Source organism: Neolamprologus multifasciatus, chromosome 3, assembly GCF_963576455.1.
Source record: "Neolamprologus multifasciatus chromosome 3, fNeoMul1.2, whole genome shotgun sequence".
Taxonomy (NCBI): Eukaryota; Metazoa; Chordata; class Actinopteri; order Cichliformes; family Cichlidae; genus Neolamprologus; species Neolamprologus multifasciatus.
The window spans coordinates 17840386-17862757 of NC_140441.1; the positions used below are offsets into that span (position 1 = coordinate 17840386).

At 39.4% G+C, this 22372-nt stretch overlaps 1 protein-coding gene across 1 annotated transcript in view; it reads right to left on the reverse strand.

Moving 5' to 3' along the window:
* Window positions 1-22372, reverse strand: part of LOC146521812 (glucosidase 2 subunit beta-like) — a 164808-nt gene that overhangs the window by 115468 nt on the left and 26968 nt on the right. Inside the window, exon 8 of the mRNA XM_085141262.1 lies at window positions 20098-20176. Within this exon, the coding sequence (XP_084997388.1) occupies window positions 20098-20176 (79 nt within the window). The remainder of the gene's footprint in view (window positions 1-20097; window positions 20177-22372) is intronic.

A 22372-nucleotide genomic window follows, 5' to 3' on the forward strand; every position in this document is an offset into this window, starting at 1 on the left:
CAGTTAAATAAAATTAGCCTTGCAACAAATTTGTGGCAGCAAATATGGTCGGAATGAAATGTAATGGGAGCTTTTTCAAAATATAATGAAGAAATATTGCTGTTAATGAATGTAGGTGCAAACTGAGACACAAAATGTCCATACAGAACCACTTTAAAACAGCACTTGGCTCGCATTCAGGAAAGATTGTGATTCAATACAGAGCAAGCCCAGAGGAAGACACAACTTGATTAGTGAATACAATTCTGTCAAAGTCACCACCTTTCTCTTAAACAATTTGCCTTTTGTGTCTAAACTACACAGAAAAGATTCAAACCTCAGTCTTTGGTGTCAAATTCTGCCCCCGGCAGCCGCCATCCACCAATCAACGCACATAGCGGAAACACTTCCTACTGTGGAGGAAAATGTTGCCAGGAAACATAATTCAAGCTGCAGTTTTCCCTCAGCAATGTCATTGGGAAAACAAATTAGTATTATTAGTATTTCTAGGAGAAAAGAGTTGAAATTGTCATCATTGACACTTAATTCTCAGGAGGAAAGAAAAGGGAAGAAATCCAGTTATGAAATTCTGGTCTTCGCTTGCTCTCGCATGCCTTGCGTGATTGACAGCTTCATTAATTAGCTAGTTAGACTTGAAAGAATGCAGAGTCCTAGCAATGAGATGAGCGTGGAATATTACAGGAGTAGACGGCAATTTAGCTTCATTTTTCATCATAAAACGAAACTACGAGAGCATTTGTATGCAGTAAACATTTCAGCCAGGCGTCTAGATATACTGAGCTTGGTAAACAACAAGTAATACATAGACTGGAAATAGACCTGTGTTTGGACATGTATGTAATAACATATTATGAGAGGTTAGGTTAGATTTGACACACTTTCTAACAATATTCTAGCACTTATATCCACTATAATATATCCACTATCTGTGCAGCAAATCAAACATTAACATTAATTTGGATCAAATAATGAATTCAGTGCTAATAGCAATCCTTTCCAATGTCTACCATTCATATTACTTAGCTCTCAGACACACAGGCCTAGAGATTGGCCAGCTAGATTACTAGAGAAAAATGTCTGTTCCCAACCAGTCAGCGAATGGTTTGTAAAGTTTGCTGGCTGTCACTAGGTGAAAGTAGTATATGGTACTGCACCAAAGACCGTATTGTGATTCCTTTGGTTACTATTTGTCATGATTGGTAGTTAAACTTGAAAAATGTTAGACGTGTTGAATGCGTTGTTTGTAGCACTACTTTTAACCTTCTAGGACCTGGCGTCCACATATGTGGACATCACATTTTGGGTTGTCTACACCAAAATACTAAATTTTGCTCTACAAGGACCTGATGTCCACTTACGAGGACATTATACTGCCACTGTCCTATCGAACTTTAAAGCGAATGTCCTCATATGTGGATCTCATTTTTCTCAGAAACAAAAATCAGGTAAAAAAAAAAAGAAATCACGTATTTTTTTTGTTTTTACATTCATCAGGTCCCAATCTGCCCAAATAGCAAAGAGAAATTAAAAATGCATGCCATGAAAGAGTTCGGGTCTTCAGGGTTTAATGGGAAGGTGAACATTCTTACATTTTCGCTTTCATTCGTCAAGTAATTAGTGTGATTTTGCACACAAGCTGGTGTCTTTCATTCAAACCGCAGCTATCCGCTAGTAACCGAACCAGCAACTGCCAGGCATTCAGCAACAGACAGCAACCTTCAAGAACCACTCGCCAACTGGTTGGGGAATATGTGTTTCTGTCTAAATTTTCACTTTTGCCAAATCTTTAAGTCTTTTGGGGTAGAGTACTCAAAACATGTCGCTTGGGCCTCTCAGCGAATAATTTAAACCTGCGGACGGCAGCCGTGAGGATGACAGATGACTGCCAACAATTTAGCCAACACTGAAGAGGACAGCTTAACAATTATCCTAAAAGTAGAAAAGTCTAGCAAGTTTTTAGGATGTTAGGATGCTTTTATAACACTTTTCCTATCTTATGTTTTCATAGTACTTCATTTTTATACAAGTTATGAAGTTTTTGTAACATTCCCCCAGGTCAGGAAAATCTATTGAACATTTTAAAACTTTTCTCAGAGCATTTTAAGTTCTGTGCCCTGATCTAGTTTTATTTTACATAATTTTCGCTTTCCTTTGATTGAATTATGCATTAATATGCTTTTTGCCTTTGAACGTTTTCATTTGCTGCTTGCTGAGGCACTTTGTAACCCCGGTTCTGAAAAGTGCTGTAAAAATAAGCATTTATTTTGCTTACCGCTGAAATAAATGCAGAAGCTAGAGAGACGCGCGCACTTGTGCCACTGCTGTTGGGAAACAAAAATCCAAGTACCCCCGTCCTACTTTGGTGAAGGTCGAAGGGGGTCAGGCGTCCTGTCTCTTTGCTTTTCCTGCTGTCTGGGACTCAGGCAGCGTGTCAAGCAAGACGCCAGCTTCCATGTTGCACCCCTCCCAACCCCCCTCCACTGCTTCCTTTGCCCCCTTCAATCAGCCTGGAGTGCTACCTGAGTCATGACTACACCTGGGACCCTCTTGCCTCGCTGTCATTGAATCAGCTGCTGACACCAAGCCCATATCCTGCAGATTTTGTTTTCTGCCCACATATTAACGCTGAGCAGTCTGCAGAATAGAAAAAGTAGATGAGAGAAAATAGATCAAGGTCCTGGAAAGCCGCAAAAAAAGAAAAAAAAAGATGTCTCTAAATGTTTCTTATGCAACAATTTCTATCCCTCTCACACATTTCTTCTGAAGGCGACACTCCTCGGCACACAGAAGTGGGTATTCTTGTTTGGAAACAATAGCAGGCGTGCTTCTGAGGCAACTGTTAAGCTATTGCAAAGCAGATGCTTTTTTCTCTCGCCAATCAATTTAACACCTACACCTCCCCTCTCCTCCCTCACGCTGGCTTTGGCTCATCAGTTTTAAATGGCACAAGGCATTCTTGCATTGTTCTTTTGACTTACTCAGAGGACGTGAAATTCCTGCGCTGAAGTTACAGTCCTATCAAGACTTAATCACCAATAGGTCGGGTCAGCGCAGGCAGGAAACATAAAGCACTGCGAGGCAACATCAAAATCATTGCGGTGTGTGAAGACTTATATTTCTGAGTGTCTGTAAAAACAGGATAAAGGTTTGGAAAAACCCCCCAACCCCTGCCCCTTCTGAATCTTATGTGAGACAGAATTGCAAAGGAAAAAGCCATCTGTGTCTGACTCTTATCCCTGGCTTCTCCAGAGCCTGGATGAGCCTGAGCCAGCAAATGTCAGTCGGATAAAGACCGAGCCTGACAGACAGACACAGGAGTTTTGTCATTCCGTGTGTCATCCCTTTGCTAGCGAGCCCAATCTTTGCCGGTCTCAAAAAACCCCAAGATGATGGGGGAAAGAAACATTCTCAGGGTGAACGTCAGGTTGTGTAACTCCTCCAAGTGCCACAGTAGCTGAAACATCGAGGACGTGAGCTATTCTGGTGCCCCTTGGGCCTTTAAGAGCTTTCATTATTGTCTTATGTGCTGTGCGGCGGGGTCACCATGGAAACACAAAACACATCAACAATTTCACCACAAAGGATATGAGGTTCTTCAACAAGACGTTCTTCCAGGAGCCAGTGGTCTGTCTCGAGCACAGGATATTTGATGTGACTTGATATGTAGAAATACAAATGCAGAACTGTGCAGTTTATTTTATGATTATATGACCTGCAGAATGTGTTTAAAAAGCATTAAAAGTGAGCTTATTATTCAATACTATCCTTTATTTAAGTGCAAATGCAGTGCACTGAAATTATATACTCGTTAAATTGCCTGGAAGTCTTTTTTTTTTTTACTTAATAAAGATAAGTAAATTGTCATGAACAACTTAAAGTAAAGGAGTACCACCCACTGGATTTAACCTCATTATTTTATATGGATTTTGCATTAATATACAATATTGCAATGCATATTAAAATTGAAAGTTTTCTTATTAAAAGGAGGTTCTGTAATTTTAGAGCCTTGGGCACTAGTTATTGAAGGGTTTTTTCCAACATTGGTACTCAAATGAAATATACAGTTATTGAGGTTTGTACAATATAGATTGCTTTGAATGAGTCACATTTCCAAATACCTGTGTTTACAATCTCTAAAATAGTTTGGCAAAAACACCCAAACAAACCCCAACTTATCACAGATTTTTTTTCTACGCAGCCATTAAATCAAATGTGTCTTCATATTAGGTCTTTAAAGCTAAGATTTTAGTAAGAATTCTATTAGTAGTCTTACCGCTCCTACAGAAAATTTAAATTGTCAGCCTACGCACAAGCAGAATTACTGTTTGTAACTTTACATTCGTTTTAATTTTTACTTGTCACTCTCCTAAAGCCATACTAACAGAGTTGTTATAAGTTACTCCTGATGCAAACCAATATTATGTACTGCTTCCTACCGGGTGGCTTTGAGTGTGAAGCACCATGCAACACACTAATTGAGATGCATTGTCATGTACAGTACTTAGCGCTTTGCTGACAGCGAGTGTTGGTAACCAGCCTAAACCTGTACTTAACAGAAACTGATTTGGAGGCAGGATGTACAGCCACGTAACTAACTGCCGCAACCAGTACAGAGCTCTTCTAAGAGTGGAAAACTATTCAGCTTGTGGCATTTCTGTGGTTGCACTACACACAAACACACCAGTGTTTGATAATGTAAGTAGTATCTCAACTAACTACTAGCCTCGAACAGTCAGCCGACATGACCCAGAGCAGCTATAGTTGGGAGTGGGAAAGTCCAAAGGCACTTTTCTGTCATTAGCTAACCCTTTACAATGTTACTTATTATTTAGCATATCCTCCTACTGGTAAAACATTCTTTTATGGTCTGGGATCAAATCCTGTGCAGGTATAAGCAAGTCAAATGTAAGACTTTTGAGATGAAATTGTTACGGTCATAAAATAAATTCAGGACCTAACTATAGCCCATAGAAAAGATAAATGTAGCCACGGTGATGTTCCCCACTACACTGAGTTGAAACTGTCATTAGCAAGTCTTGGATAACCTGCCTTTCTGACTCCAATAATGACCAAAGGTTGCAAAATAATCTTTATATTTTATTTAACATGACTTGAAACCAGTGTTGGTCAAGTTACTTGAAAAAAGTAATCAGTAACTAATTCCTGATTACTTCCCCAAAAAAGTAATCCCGTTACTTTACTGATTACTTATTTTCAAAAGTAATTAATTACTTTTTTAAAAACATGATTTACAACCTGAATAGGTAATAAAGCGATAGATCTTTCAGCCCAATTCTACTTTTTCTGCATAATCCATCATACAAAATGTAATCAAATGGAAAAGTCTCTTTTTAAAACTTGTTTTATTAGTTTTAATCTTTTAACTTTATGCATCTAGCAAACATTCAATTATATGCACCATTCTCTGACTGGAAGAAATTAGTTTAACATTTAAATCTATTTTCTGCACATTCCAGCACATAAAATAAAATCTTTTTTGTGTTTACACTCAGTCTTTCAAATAAATGCAAGTGAAACACAGCAGAAAATAAATAAAATCAAAGACTAGCGGTCCTGTTGCTCTATTTTCACCTGTAAAGCAGGAGTGGGGTAGGCGGAGGTTTGCCCTGGTGCAGGTGTGCCGCGGCGGTCAGTGGAAGAATCCGTGAGTTTCTCTGTGAGTTTCCCATTACATGGTAGCGCACTGGATGCTTGCTTGGAAGTTTAGGGTTTTTTTCGCTGTAAAAAGAAGTTTTCTTCCCACGCACAACAGACACTAATGTTTTTGTCACTTTTTATGGAATCAAACTCAAAGTAAGGTCAGTACTTCCACGCTTTAAACGCTGCACGCTCATACTCTCTCCCGCACTCGATATATTATCCATTGTTCATCTGCACACAGCTGTTGTCACGAACGTCGCACTCGCTTACGTCACTGTCATAAGACATTCTTGCAAAAAAAATCACGGTTTTAGTAAGGCAGTAACGCAGCCGTGCTTATGGGAAAGCAACAGTAATCTAATTACTTTTTTTGCAATAGTAACCCCTTACTTTACTCGTTACTTGAAAAAAGTAATCGGATTACGTGTTACTGCCCATCTCTGCTTGAAACTTTGCTAATGACCATAAAGTCATTAGCAAAGTATTTTCTGAGTTTAAAGAGTAAGGCAGTCGAGGGCTGTTTTCCCATAGACGTCATACAACCAGAAGCCGTTTTGCAACCAGAGGGTCGCTTCTCAATAGTCACTAAAATTATTGCACATTTGAGACGCTTTGGCATCAGCTTGGCCCTCAAGACCTGCCTGCTACAGCCATGTCATCCACTTGCAAGTATTGAGCTTATTTTAAAAAATGTTTCCAAATGTCTTAATGTGAAATGACAACAAAAACATCATTGCTTTTCAAAACCTTATCCACCTTATAGAACAGACTGTTCTTTTCCTCTGTAAGCATCTTCGGTCATTGTCTTGAACAACCAATGGTAATCATGTCTCTCAAACCATTTCTCAAAAACATTCATTTTCTTTTTTTCTGACAAGCAGAAAAACCAACCACTAGCATCAGGAAATTTTCAGCATTAAGATTATATGAATTATGAATTACAACTGTTAGCCAAGGCTTCAGTCATACAGGCTTAGAAACTGTTCGACAACCATTTGGTAACCATCGGTGCAAGGAAAAAAATTCGTATTTAGTGATCAGTTGGTGAGTGGTTGCTGGTAATCACTCTGAAATTAACTGCTAAGGCTCCATTCACACACGCCTAGAGACTGGTCAGTGATTTCCTGGCAACAAGCAATGATTAGGAAAAAAAATGTGCATTTTGCAACCAGTTGGTGAGTGGTTGCTGGTAATCGCTAATGTGAAACTGGTCACCAAGGGGCCTAATCCTTGTCTTGAAAGATGCTATATAAATACAGTTGTATTAACTTACTTTTGGATATGGTGCTGCACCAGAAACTTCCATGCACTTGCATTGTTTGCCAGTAGTTTGCATGCAAGACACTGACTTATCTGCAAACACTTGCAAACTACTCAACAGGCAATAGTAAAACTTTCAATACTTCAAAGTTACATCTTTTGAAATACGTTGGTAGCAGTGATAAGGCATAATTTATCTATTTTTCTATCATTTGTGTTGCAAACTTTTATTTTTCAAGTTTTGCAACAGCTTGGATAGTAACTAGCGAATGATTGCAGACAAGTTGGTGTCTTCGACAGTGGCAATTTGCTAGTGACCAAAGAAATCACAAGGTTGTTTTGGTGCAGCATCCTATTGACTGGCAATAACCAGAAAAAAACAAACAAATCCTGAAGTCAATGCAGAGAGTGCCATTAAATTGCATTATTTAGGGCCACCAGATGGGGACAGCTGTAGCTGCTATAGCAGGGGTAGGCAACTCCAGGCCTCGAGTGCCGGTGGCCTGCAGATTTTAGATCGCACCCTGGGTTAACACACCTGAATCAAATGATTAGTTCATTACCAGGCCTCTGGAGAACTTCAAGAAATGCTAAGGAGTCATTTAGCCCTTTAAATCAGCTGTGATGGATCATGGACACATCTAAAACCTCCAGGACACCGGCACTCGAGGCCTGGAGTTGCCTACCCCTGTGCTATAGGAAGTCTATGGGGAAACAGCTTTCTGACTTGACCTCAGTAAACACTTTTCTGCTAAATTTATGAGCTCAGTTACTTTTTTTGGATCACGCTGAATAAAAATGTCTACTTTGAAAATCTTGGTCATACCATATATCCAAATGGATCTGTGTTATGAAACTGCTCACTCATTGGCTAACAAACTGTTAACTTGCTGGCCAAGTTTCAAAGCCCGTCCACCCGTCCATCCATTTTTTTCTTTATAGCCAATTTGGTGATGGTGGAAAGGCTTAAAAAACCTTCACAAACCAACGTTCAGCTATGTTCAATTTGGATAATATGGGGAACATCCATTTTTCTTGAGCAACTGGCAGTTACCGAGGGGTTACCAACTGGTCTCCGAGCCTATGTCACTAAAGGCTTAATGTAACTTATCAGCCTACTGTTTCAGACATCGTTTTTACACACAAAAACAGCAGGGAAGGTTTAGGTGAACCAAAAATCATGGCGTTAACAATCCAGATGCACTGCATAGTCTAAATACTCAGAGCAGAAATAACAGCATTGTGTGCCGCAAATTCTTGCAGCGATGCAACTGAAATTGAGGACAATGTGGTAATTTCTAAGAACTTTTATTAGTATTGTAAATTAGTATATGTAAATAAGATATTTTAAAAGAGTTTTTAAAAACCCCGAACACAGTAAAAGACAGTAAATACAGTAATCAATGTGTTCACATAGGAGACACAAGCACAGATCATCCAGTTGGAAACAGAAGTCTATTGTCTTTGTACTCTGCTCACTGGCAACTGCAACATTAATAGTATTTGTCAAGTGGATAAGGCTGATAAAAATTCGAATGACTGCCTTGAGCTTGCTTTAAGGCTGGTTTGTCATTACAGCTTGTAAGACAGCAGTCCCAGTGTTGGAGTCAAAGTGATACAAACACAGCTGTGTGATTCAAATATTTTAAATCTGACTCTCTTTTATTGTATATATAAACATAAACCACATTATTTTTTGCTTTTGCTTTTGTTTGTTTTTATATTTTGAGAGAGAAAAAACTGATTTGATTGTTTAAAAAAAAGCAAACTGGCAAACAGATGCAGGTGGCAAACACATGGACTCAGGCACACAGATAGCTCTTGATATAAGACACCTCTGTCAAGACTTGTTGGATCTGCACAAAATGATGCCTCTTCACTTTGCTCCTTCCCTCTCTTGCCTTTGACCTCCCACTGGTTCCATTACCTGTATCACCCACGCGACCTTGAGCGCATCCAATCTTGGCAGTTACATAACAAAAGACGAATGCGGAGGAGATTAAAGGTGCAGAGGGAGAGGGCAAGGCAAGAGATTGAGAAGTGCCAGGTGTGCAGCCTGAAACAAATAAAAAAAAAGTCTTTCACAGTTACCAACTAAAATCATTCGACATCCCACCCTCCTTTGAAGACCCTCGCTGTCCTCCTATTTCAAAAGAACATGACACATAACAGCATTTTCTTTCTTTTCCTAGGAGGTAAGTTTTCTCTACCTCAGCTCTACAAACCACATATCAGTCCACCTGTGGTTACAGCTTGTCATTTTACATTATATAACTTGAAAGCACTCATGCTGGGGAGCAAAAAAAACGTGATGTGTTCGATGGTAGATGATGAACGGTACGGAGAGGGGAAAGGTGTACACCAGCCTGCTACGGTATGACTTCATACATCTAGCTGGCTTTTTAACACGGGACTGTAAGTACTGTTTTGGATGCACAAGGAAATGGAAAACCTGTCTTCAACTGCTTGTTTACTACGAACACATTGCTTGCTTCACCATAACGCAGCGTAAGCCGCGTACGGTTTACCTTAACAACTTTATAATCCCCAAGCAAACACTGCATGGGATGGTAAGCCTGTGCATGCAATGACTGTAGGGATGTAGACCCACAGTGTTACTGTACACTTAACTAAGACCAGAATCCTAAGCACAGCTTAGGTCTGCAGATATTAGACTTCTAGGTTGTGCTCAGTGACGCAAGAGCACACATTGCTCCCCCCAAAAAAGGCATTTTGACAAAGTTAAATACAAACTGTAAAAACACAAAAGCTCCCTTACAGTCGCATCCAGATTCGAGAATCTCCTCTGAACACACACATTTAATCCTGGAATCACTGCAAGCTTATGAAACCACCATCCAAAAGGATGAAAAAGGAAGTTCTTGGAGGCAAATGAGATTTTTCTGAGCAGGAGGGATCTCTCTCCTTTCCGAAAGAGGAGGGAGCAAGGCAAGAAAACAGCACCAGAGGCCCAGCCCATGACAAAACAAAGAGATTAAATGACCTGTGAATGTGACTTTCCATTTTGCCATCAGCTCTTGCTCAACTTAGAGGCCTGCTGCCCCCTTCTGGTGGCCAGGAAGACACCCCAGAGCAAATAAAACTCTGCTTCCCTGTTCACAAGTAATTCATATGCTCTTCCTGTTCAGGACTCTTCACTTGACCAAATGTGCAAAAATTACCATCACGATGATATGCAGACCCCTGATGTAATAAGCCATTTGCACCTAGCACTGTATGAAAAGACAAAAGCAATTACACCCTAAATAGCCTAAACATGTATTCAGTACATGTCACAGTCTCTCACTTCACCAACATCTAACATACATTTAATAAGATATTATCTTGTGGATTTCAGATGAAATCTAAGTGAAATCTGCCCTCTTGACACACAATACAAAAACAGAATGCAAACATGCCGGGCCCCCTCTGAAGTGAGATTTAAGCGTTGGCTGGGGCCAAATGTCAACCAGCTCAAACAGATGGTGTTAAGAGCCGAACTGAGAGGCTGACCTTGGTTCGGGACTGACTAGAGGTGGAATGACAACGCAACACCGGCATCCGGTGTTTGTTTTCAGTGGATGTTGTGAACATCAAGAGAGCCGAGTGTTGTTGCCAAGATGGGGAGGTAAAGTCACGTCAGGGCTGTTTGCTTTGCTTTGCAGGTGCTTTTAGGCTCTGTGGGATGTTGTCAAGCTGCCACCATGACAGAAAAATGTTGGGATTGGATGAACAGCATAGGGAATGTTTTTGATATTTCTATGGATAAACAGGATGTGTATATATATATATATATATATATATATATATATATATATATATATATATATATATATATATATATATATATATATATATATATATAGAGGGATGGGTACCGGTATCTGGTGCAATGGTTCTGACACAAACGGTAGTAACCAGACCGAATAGCAGTGCATCCTGAGATGTCATACACTTTGGATTCTAGCCAATCATTTTACCTTTGCAAGCGTAGTACGTGGGCCCAGGTACGTACGTTCTTTTAGAGCAGAGCTACAGATTAAAAATGCCCAAGGCGAAGTTGTCAAAGTCTGGCTGTACTTCACAGCAAAAGATGCAAACTCAGCAGCCTGCAACAAGTGCTTTAAGGTGATACTGTGCAAAGGAGGTAACTCCTCGAATCTGATGAAACACCTGGCGACGTATAGCATTTTGTTAAAAGCCGAGAAATGCACCGTATTTGATAGCTTGCTGCAAAACCTTACACCGAGCACATCTACTGCGGGTGTGGTGCCTGTTATCGGACCCGGAGTTAACAACATCCCCCAAGAACCGAAAGAGGAGAGTCCTGGCCCCTAGCCCTGCCAGTGTAGCAGAAATGATGAAGGATGATGATGGCAGCAGCAGCCGTTCTTCTCTGCGTGAGTAGCTTAATGTTGTTTGTGTGTAATTTACGTTGAGTAGGCTAACCACGTTATTACATTAATGCACGTAAGGTGAACTAGCAAACACAGTCATTGCTACATGCGGCTGTCTTCTTGTTTGATGGCAGATACTCCCTTCACCCTGGCCAAAAAAGCTAAAATGACCAAAGAAAAAGTGGGAAACAGCTAAACATGAGTGGTTTTTAGACAAAATTTGTGTTTTTTCCATTGTTTAAGCACTGCTTCCAGCCAAGAGTGATACCATATATGCCCTATAGCTGCAGAAAAGGCTAACATTGTAATCTTTTTATAAAAAAAAACAGCTGAACATGAGAGGGTTTTGGACAGTGTGTTCTCCATTCTTCAAGCACCGGCACCGTTTCAAAAGTACCGGTTTGGTACTGGTATCGGATAAAACCTAAACGATATCCATCCCTATATATATATATATATAGGGATGATATCCCTATATATATATATATATAGGGATATCATCCCTATATATATATATATATATATAGGGATGATATCCCTATATATTGCTGCATTAATGCGGTTATGGCGTGTGTATATATATATATATATATATATATATATATACACACACGCCATAACCGCATTAATGCAGCAATATATAGGGATATCATCCCTATATATATATATATATATATATAGGGATATCATCCCTATATATATATATATATAGGGATGATATCCCTATATATATATATATATATATATATATATAGGGATATCATCCCTATATATATATATATAGGGATGATATCCCTATATATTGCTGCATTAATGCGGTTATGGCGTGTGTGTATATATATATATATATATATATATATATATATATATATATATATATATATATATATATACACACACGCCATAACCGCATTAATGCAGCAAATCTCTATTAGCGAGTTAGCGCCGATCGGCCCGTGCGTGGGGCTGCATGGCGTCAATGTGTTAGCGCGGTTAGCTCCTTAACGCGTTAGCGCCATTAATGCGGTAATTACATTAACGTCATTTTAATGACATTAACGCTAACATATCTATATCTATATATCTATATATATAGATATTTGTATAGAGATAGATAGATAGATAGATAGATAGATAGATAGATAGATAGATAGATAGATAGATAGATAGATAGATAGATAGATAGATAGATAGATAGATAGATAGATAGATAGATAGATAGATAGATAGATAGATAGATAGATAGATAGATTGATAGATAGATAGATAGATAGATAGATAGATAGATAGATAGATAGATAGATAGATAGATAGATTGATTGATTTAAAAAACTTCATTAAGGTAAGTTTAGACTTCAATGAAAATGTTGAAATGTTAAAAATTAAATCTAGATATTTAATGATTATTTTTAAAATGATGAAACAACCACAGAGATAAAAATCTTACTTGCAAAACTTAGTGAAGGTAACCCAAAGAGCTCTGACATCTTAAATGTTGTCCGTCCCCCCGTCCCCCCCCAGTCGTCTACGCACTGCTACCTCCCAACTACACCACAGCGTCATAATTTCTGCCTCGTTACCACCAAGGCAATGTCAGCTCGTCTACTAGGGAACCCTAGGGCATGGTCAATATTATAAAACTGTGAAACAAGCAGGATTTCCATACACACTAGGCAGGCCATTATGGGGAAACCCCCGACCTTTTCCAGCTACACACAAAAATGTGAAATTTCCTCAACTTTTCTCTCTTATCACCACCAAACAGCAACTGACTTTTCTCTCCCCCCCCCCCCTCACACCCCCCTGTTAAATCCAGGGGGTTTTGTCCTCATGTTCAAAAGAAAAGGAAAAACATGTTATTTTCTCCATCTCTTTCCATTTCTGGTAGACTGAGTACGGGGCTTTAAGAGAAGCGAGTGGGTAGTAGATGGATAAGTGAAATTCACCTCGGCACAAATGTCTATAGCTTGAGAGAAGGCAATTTCCTCTAGCTCTAGTTCACAAGCATATTGCTGGAGTCCAAGCTTGGTTACACACTGGTGCTCCTGAAAATGTATTGTCCTACAGGTAATACCCAAAGAAATAACAGTTCTGTCTGATTTAGTGCAAATGTTTCGGTTTGAGTATTGAAATCATTTCTGTTCAGACGACGGCTGCATCTGACGTTCAGAGAATAGCAACAGCACAACATAAATCTCAGCTGCTTTTTTTTATTTAACAACGAAAAACATTCTCCTTCATCAGCATGATTACCTTTCAAACACGAGTGGACCTACATTATCAGCTTTTTTTTTTTTTTTTTTACAGGAGTGGACGGCTATAACATAATGACAGAATAGCGACAGAGAGCCACTTCAGAATATCCCTTCTCCCTCCCGAGCTCAGCGCCTCCTTTGATCATCAAATTGTTCTCCTGAAAATCCTCTCTGTTCTTGAATTATCTGGGCCGCTGAAGTGGAAGTTGAATTTTCTGTGGAGCCCAAAGCTTCTTAAGAGAAAGGGGAGAAGCGGGGAAATAAAAAGATGTGAAAATGACACAAATTGAATAAGCGTGCCAAAAACCTATGTGGCCCCGACAGGAGAAAACTTATCAAGGTCTTCAGACGTTACAGCCGAGAACCGACAAGGAGGAAAGTTTTCTTTTGTCTTTGTTCATATAGAGGGAGGAAAACAGGTACTTTGGTGTTATTACTTTCTGTCTGTGTCGTGAGGAAACACATTTAGAATACGAACAAGCTATATAGTGAAGTAACGGCAACGTTAAAGTCGCCAGAAAATGTGTTTCTAAGACAGAAACACCAAAGAATCAATAAGAGAGTTTAAAAACAAAACCTTTTACTTAAACCCGCACCAATACACGCAATTAACTTTTAAAGGCACACCTGTTGCTTCCCCATGGACCATGATTAAGGTGCTAACGTGGGGCCGCTTGTCAGTTCTAGTGTAAATTGTCCGGTAACCACTGTCAATGGCACCCTACTTAATTTGCCCAGCTTGATCACGGTTTGTTGTGGTTGCAGTTAAGTACACATTTTCATATTCATGCATATTCAAACTGATTCATCCTCTTCAGATGCAGCTGAATTCATTAGGAATGTCTCCCCGTTAGCAAGCAGGGGAGAAAAAAACGTGAGAAAAAAACCCAACAACAACAAATGAGCACAGATTTTTTTTGAGTCTTTCATGTTGGTTAAAGCGCTGGAGCTGCACGGGTTTGTTTTCCGTTGCGTGCCGACACAACAAACGAATACGGTAGAATTTTACAGAGGCTAAAATTAGTAGGCCAAAGCAAAAAGTACACATCGTCACCCCTTAAGGAGTGGAGGACAGTCCAACTCTAACTAAATACAGACAAACTAATTTGTGAAAATATCTGTAAACACATTTTCGGCCTAGTGAGAACCTACTCAAAGGCTCAGCTCCTCATGCCCTGCTGTGGGAGAACCCAGCAGACGTGCTTTGATTTTATTTTTATTGGAATTTGCATGTTTGTTTATTATTGTGCATATGATTTACAGGAGGGAAAAGGCAGAGGAAGATTTAAGCGTTGGCCATTTTTGTTTACAGCCAGAGATTTTTAGTATGTACTGCCTGGTAAGAGGGAGGCTCAACAAGTTTAGAGTGAAGCAGACAGCCGCGTTCTCGCACACAGCAGCTTGAGGGAAAATCACTGTGCGCTTCCTGTTCGGAATTCAAATGACTGTGGAAGGAACCCTGTTGTATAAGTGGGGGAAAACATCGAACCAGTCAGGCAAGCGCACAGCTGATCGAAACCAGATAGCAAACTTGCAGACAATGCAACACCAGATTAAATCAATATTTGATTTTGAGATAGCGCTATATAGTATACTAAGATAAAACTACTATTTAGACATAAAAGGGATATGTTCGATGGTGTTCTTATGCAATAGGCAGCTTGACAGGTCTGACATTCCTACCTACAGTCCAGATGCTATAAATACTCACCAGTGCACCAGCTGTGCACTGATCCACAGATGAAAGTACTCCCAAGTAAATGCAGTACTTACTCCAGGTGTTTTGGAAAACTACTTATGCCTTTTTCAAAATGTTATTAATTGATATAATTCTAATATATTGTTGTAGTTTATTCACATTTACAAAATAGCAAAACTACTTTCTTGCAACCAAAGAGACCAAAGAAAAAATGATATTGCCTTGTGACTGCATTGAATTTTTTCACAAATGGCAACTAGTTGCATCAACTAGTTTCCAACTGTTTGTATTCTGATTTCATGCTGATTGTATTCCTATATAAGTGCCTTTGCTATCCTGCAGAAACTATGTCACTCTTTCTGGTGGAAGTTCAAAATTTCTGTTATTAATTTATGAAGTTCTGGCTGGACTGTCAATGTAAGTATGAAGTATGATGATTATGGACTTTTGTGTATTTAGACAGCAACAGATTTGCAATTTATTACAGTTAATTGCTGTATAACAGTTTCCATATAATTACCAACTTGAAACCAGTCAATCACAAACTGATAGCAGACTGATTTTATCTTATTGCCATTTTACTGGCATCCCGACACCCTGACAGTTGCTTTGACGACAGCAACCAAAGACTGCGAGTGATCATGGACACGGTTCCCATCTTTAAACCAACTAACGGAGAGAGTGCGATTGCAAATTTTACAATCATAATCATTTTGTTTATGTGGCAGTCTGCAGCGTGACTTCAATAATAATAACGCATTTTTAAAACTGAGTCATACATATAACAAGAAACTTTACAGATTCACAGATTTTCTTTCTGTCAAATCCCAAATAACACAGAGTGTGTATCTACATGTGTTTGCATGTAGATACACACATTATTATTGGATATTATTTAGATTGTTGATTTAGAGTGAACAGTGTATCATATTCACGTGAGGCAACTCAGCCTCATGTGAATTTCAACAACTTTTGCTGGAACTTTAGCAACACTGCAATGAGAAAAATCAGGCTGCTTCAAGAGTCTGGATGATAAAGAGGTCGGTGAGAGCAGGTTAAGCAAGGTTGTGTATTTGTCAGTGAGAACTGGAGGTGAGATTTGAACTACAGAAAGAGTAGAGGTCTGTGGCATAACTTCAGACTCTTTCAAGGAGCATGGAGGGGGGAAGAAAGCCCAGATTATACTCTGTGGCAGACATGGAAATGGACAGCTGGAGACATGTTGGCTGAGAAGTAATTCCTGCTTTCCTATACTAGTCCACTAGCTTGGAACGCCCGCAAAGTTGTAAGTGCACAAAAAACAAGCAGGCACGCGGACATCCCCATGGACGCTTGCACTCATCATCTTAGGATAAAATTTCTGTCATTCAGACTTGAGTGGACCCTGGTGGATGCGGAAATTCAATTCAATTTCGTTCAATTCAGTTTTATTTATGTAGCACTGTGACAAAGTGGGTGACAACACCGTTTGTCCATATTCTTAGTTAACATTCTTGTTTTGACTTAACCATATTTCATATGTAGTCTGCAATAGGCAAACATCTACTATCCCGGGTTTGTGTTTTGTTCTTTTACAGATTATATAATATAACATCTTGGTTTAAATCAATTCCTACAAGTTTAAGTTAACATGTTCTTTATTTCAACTGCTAATTTGTATTGTTTAGAACTTACCTTACCTACCTGTCTTCTAGAAACAAAAGGAGGAAATGTAGTTTTACTTCCTGCTTTATAGCTTCTGGGTTCATCTGAGGTCACAGGATGAGACCAAATGCAGAAGGGGAAGAATTCTTGTAATTTAATAAAGTTGATTTTAGAGTGTTTATGGAGAAATAGATTTAATGATGTAATATGTATTGATTTCACCACAGAGTTTATGTTGCTAGTAAAGAGTAGCAGAGTAGTAGAATATAATCATGTTCATCTTACCTACCTACTGAATGGAATAGTCCAGAGGAGAAAGTGTTTGGTTAAGTGGACTATTTAAGCAGAACTCAGGTGTTTGAGAAGAAAGGTTCAGGTCAGTGTAGCTGTGTGCAGTTTGACCTTAATTTACGTTGATTTAAGTTCAGTTATATTTAGTTGAATATAGAGTTAGTTAATTTAGAGTTGAGTTTATTTGTTTCTTTGTAAATATTGTTTGGGTCACAAAATGGTGAATAAATCACTTGCTACACTGGACAGCATCAGTCTCATGCTCTTCTTTGACCGCTTAAGTCAAGTCCTACCACAAGCACCAAATCACAACAACAGTTGCCTCAAGGCGCTCCAGCAATGCTGTTTAGAGATATGGAGTAATATTTCCTCATATATGTATTTATTCATATGTAATTAATTTAATGACGTAGAGAAATACACAACCCCAAAATTATATACATTCACATATCCATTGATGAATCATCAAGGACAACTGGCTCAGATTGGTAGTAATTAGCAATAGTATCCAAACACAACATTAGCATCAAAGACTAAAACGTTTATGTTGCTTCACATTACAGTCAGCTGCTCTAGAAATAACTAGTCTTTGAGAGTCTCTACTAAGTTGTTCAGCTTGCTCCATCTCTGTCTTCCCAAAGCACATGAAGACTACCTTGTTGTTTCACTTTGCCACTGTTATTTTCACTGTCTGCTGTGTACATGCTGAAGCAATTATATGTGTAACAATCAAGATTGTAACGATTAAACATCAAACATCGGGACAGCCCCGATGAGTCCAGAAGCACTTTTGTAGGCTTTAAGAATGCTTCTATAAACCCTTCAAAGTACCAGATAATGGGTCGAACATCAGCACTGACGGGGTCCGGACTCACATTTGAATGTCGGGATAAGGAACGGAATCAAAAGCAAATCTGCTATAACGTCCTGTAGTCTGACGCGCACTAAAAGGGTAATCTCTTCTGGCAGCGAAATTGACGAGCGGTAATTCAGCAGGATATCTGGATGCAAATATGCAGAATGTCCTGTTGTTGATGGTGTAGACATGGTGTGGAAGCTATGGGTTTGTCTGTGTTTTTATGATGGTTTTCAGTAATGTTGAGGAATAAAGTGTTTTTGTGCCACTTAAGTTTACTAATTAAAATACAATAACTTCCACTTTTTTTAAAATAACTTCTTGTATAATGAATGAAAGTAGCATAAAGCACGTCGAAACCAATCATAATAACAAAAATCAATTAGATTAGATCAGTTAGCATTTCCTCAAACGTTACTTTTAACACACTGTTACTTTTTCCCCCAAATTAAAATAAATCAATCAATAATAAATATATCAAAGAATAAAAAACAACTCCAGTAGGTGCAGAAGTTTCAACCCACCTGCAATGCGGTGAAGTACTCATTAGTTTTATCATAAAATGAGAGGGTGGGGCCTACGTAGATGTCCTGTGACTGTCTACCTGCACTCTCAGATAATAATTGTTACAAAAAATGACTGTTGGATACTCATTTGCAACAATATTGAACAGTGCCGTGTTTGCCTCTAGCTGACACACAACTTCAGCACCCTGCATACAGACAGCACACAGCCCCCCCCCCCCCCCCCCCCACTAGCAGCTGAACACTGCTTGAAACAAACTGACACCCCCATCTTTATGAGGAATTTCCTGTTTCAACAACACTAAAGTATTAAAACATTATCGTAAACATTAACCTGGCCACCGCACACCTTGGCACATTAAGTCATCTGTTGTTATTAAGGTAGTAGGTACTACTACTACTGCTACTGGGAGCTAAGCAGCAAATGTAATCAATTCCTCCCGTCTGCAGAATCAATAAAGTGAATTTCACAGCATTACAAAGTTATTTGTGCTTGAAAATTGTTACACTTCTCTTAAAGTTTAAAGTCCCTGACTGAAGCTGAGAAAAGACTGTTTGATCAGCAGAAGAAGTACGGTGAGAAGTCCCCAGACACACAGCAGATAAACAGGACTGTAGCTGAATACAAAAAAAGATGCTTCTTAATGTCTTAACTTCTATGAAAAATTATACTCCTGGGTGCCACTATTGAGTGTGAAATTCCAGTGTTGTGACAACCCCGGTGCACACAGAAAAGCCAACAAAGACTGCATTAGGAGGTTGGATGGATGGATGGCAGTGGCACAAGTCATAAAAGCTGCTCTGATGAGACTTGGGTTAATTTCCTGTATATCATTACTATTATTATTATTATTGTTATTATTATTATTTTCACTCACTGTTTAATCAGATTAGACAACAAAATGTTTTAGTGAGTATTTAGGTTAAAGAATACTTCTTTTAAAACGTGATACATGTTAGAAAAGCTTTATTTTCCAACAAAGAAAGAACGGGTGAAAACACTTCCCCTACAAAGCAAAAAAAACAGCTAGTTTATTTTTGAAAATACAACATTTTTATTGCCAACAATAAATGTGGCATACTTTGGTGTGAGACTCGGCAAAAGATTCCAAGGTAACATTTTCACATAAAAAGCCTCAGACCCTCATTAACTTATTTGGCCTTAATTAAGGGAATCATCAGCTGGTGACAATTCAGAGCTGATAAATCCTCCACACTCTTCAACTCTTGTGTTAGCACTCAACAACCACGGGCTTCTCTAAGAAACTGCAAAGCTAATTGAGGCTTCCAGGATTGGGCTAGGCTATAAAAAGATATCAAAAAGCTTCCAGCTGTCATTAGGAAATGGCAGTTGAAGGGAACTTTGGAGAGCCACACACGATGTGGACGACCAAGAAACTTTTAGTTACACAGGTGTAGCACTGGGCTGTTTCCCCATCCAGCATCAAATAATCATTAAAAAATATTACCTGCAGAGTTGTAGCATAAAGATGAATAAAGATGAACTTACCAGTGCTTCACCCTCAGAGAGAACACGCTGCTCATCGTGCACAAGCACCACTTTAGCCTTGATTTCATCCACTGTCAAACTGCAGAGGGTACAAAATCAGGAAGCATTTTAGTTATCCCAATATTTTTTTTTGCCCAATATAAGTTGATTTCATCATGATCCACATAACATGTCATCAGCACAGCATTCACAAGCACCTGAGGCCCACTGAGACAGTCACATTTCAGTCTCATTTCCTGTGGCAGGGATTCAAAATTTGCACAAAAGAAACAAATACTAAACTTTTTGATCAGATGCACAACCAGACAGTAACACAAACCGACTGCATTGAACCAATAATACATTTTGCGATCAAGGATGTTCTGCCTGTAAAAGTGTTTCACTCTGAGCTGAGCACTTCTGAACTTCTGAACATAAAGCAGCACACAGTGCAGTCAAAATCTCTCGTGCCACCTATTATCCTACAGCATTTAGATCTTTTTTCTATGGCCATTCTTCACCGCTGGTGTCTTCCTTCCTCAGGTTTTACGTAAACCAGCACTAAACTGTATGGAGATAATGACTGCATGGCCAGGATCAATCCTAGGAGTCCATCAAATGCGGACGTGCAGGCAAACATACAAAGCAAATAGCTTGTTCCACTACAGAGGATCGATGCTAGGGGTAAGTGCTGGAGAAAAGCAATGATCTCTCTGCATTGTCGAGCTGCACACAATGACGCCTCTAAAAAATAAAGAAATAAATAGAATTTGGTGTGAGGAAAACCAGTTTGCCCCCAATCGCTGAGGGCAGATGCAGACCTGATCTCGAGAGCAGGTGCTTTGCTAGGTTTCCCTGAGAAAGACAGTAAAAATATTGGTAACTCACACACATGCACTGATGAATCCTGACAGAGGGGAGGGGATAAAAAGCACAACCTGTTCATGGACCTTTGGGAGGCTCCATCATGGTTCATTTCCTGAAGCAGTTGGTAGACTCTATTTATAGGCCAGCATACTGGTACCAGTTAATCCTGCACTGGGCTGCCAACTGCTTGCCAGCTGGCACAGTGGGTTGCACTTGTGTGTGGTGCTTAGGAAGGTTTGGGTTGAAATAATCGTGAGGAAGGCAAGAATCTACCTTAATGAACAAAGTGTGGGGGAATAATTTACCCCCCTTTAACGCAAAATGAATCTGTGAGACTGCAGATATATAAACTTGATGTTAAAGGTGTGACCGAAACATCGGAAACGCCGCATGCAAAGATATTTCACGACGTTAGCCTGCTGCGTAACTCGCAGTAACAATATTTATACAGAATTAATATTAGTATTAAGTACAAACTGTGGTGATAATCAGCGACATCTCTACCACTGACATGTTCCTTCATGCACATCAGAGCAGATTCTAAACTTTAAAGGATAAAAAGGGAAAAAAACAGGTTGCATGAAGCAATTACTGGTGACACAAAAATGAGATTAAATCACAGTATAAATGAGAGAACAATTATCTGTGAATCTGCATTAAAGATAATTAGCAATTCCAATCAAGTGGATTAAGAATGGGATAACATTTCGCTAAGTGTCATTTGGGACAAAACCAAGAGCTTTTTTTTTTTTTTTCCTGCTTTGTGCACGATAAAGAGCCTGTAGTGTGCATGCTAATCTCGATCAAAGTCCCCGACAATGTGCAAGCATCAGGTATACCAGCAAATTTGCATTTATCATAACGGCGACTAAATCAAGCTTGACACTTGGGCATGTGAGCCGCAGAGCCACACGGGGAGGGGAGGACTGGTGATGTAGCACACAAGCGCAAAGCCTTCACCTGCTTTATTCAAATGGGCATCAGGACACGTCCTGCATCAAGATAGCCAGCTCACCGAATCCACATACTGACAGGCTGAGACAATGGTTGGATAGAAATGAGCGACACTTGCAGATATTTCAGCTTAGTAATGTGTTTGTTTAAGCGCGAGGCGGTGCTTTGGATGGAGTGGATGGATGGAGGCAGAGCTGGGGAGGGAAGGGACTGTGGCTGGGAGGGGGTGGGCAGGAGGGCTTGAATAATGGTTTGCATCCAATCGCAGGAATGCATAAGTGGGCATATAGCGCTCTGCCAGAAAATCGCTGCACAAGCAGTTCGTCCTCGATGTGGCCATATGTTTTATAGCACTTTCAGTTTACTATGCTTGGGCCAGCTTGCTTTCCGGAAGAATATACCCAGTTAGCTTTAGAAGTATTGATTTTTTTTTAACTTCAAGCATGTTGTGGGAAAGTGAGGATGTGAGGGTGTG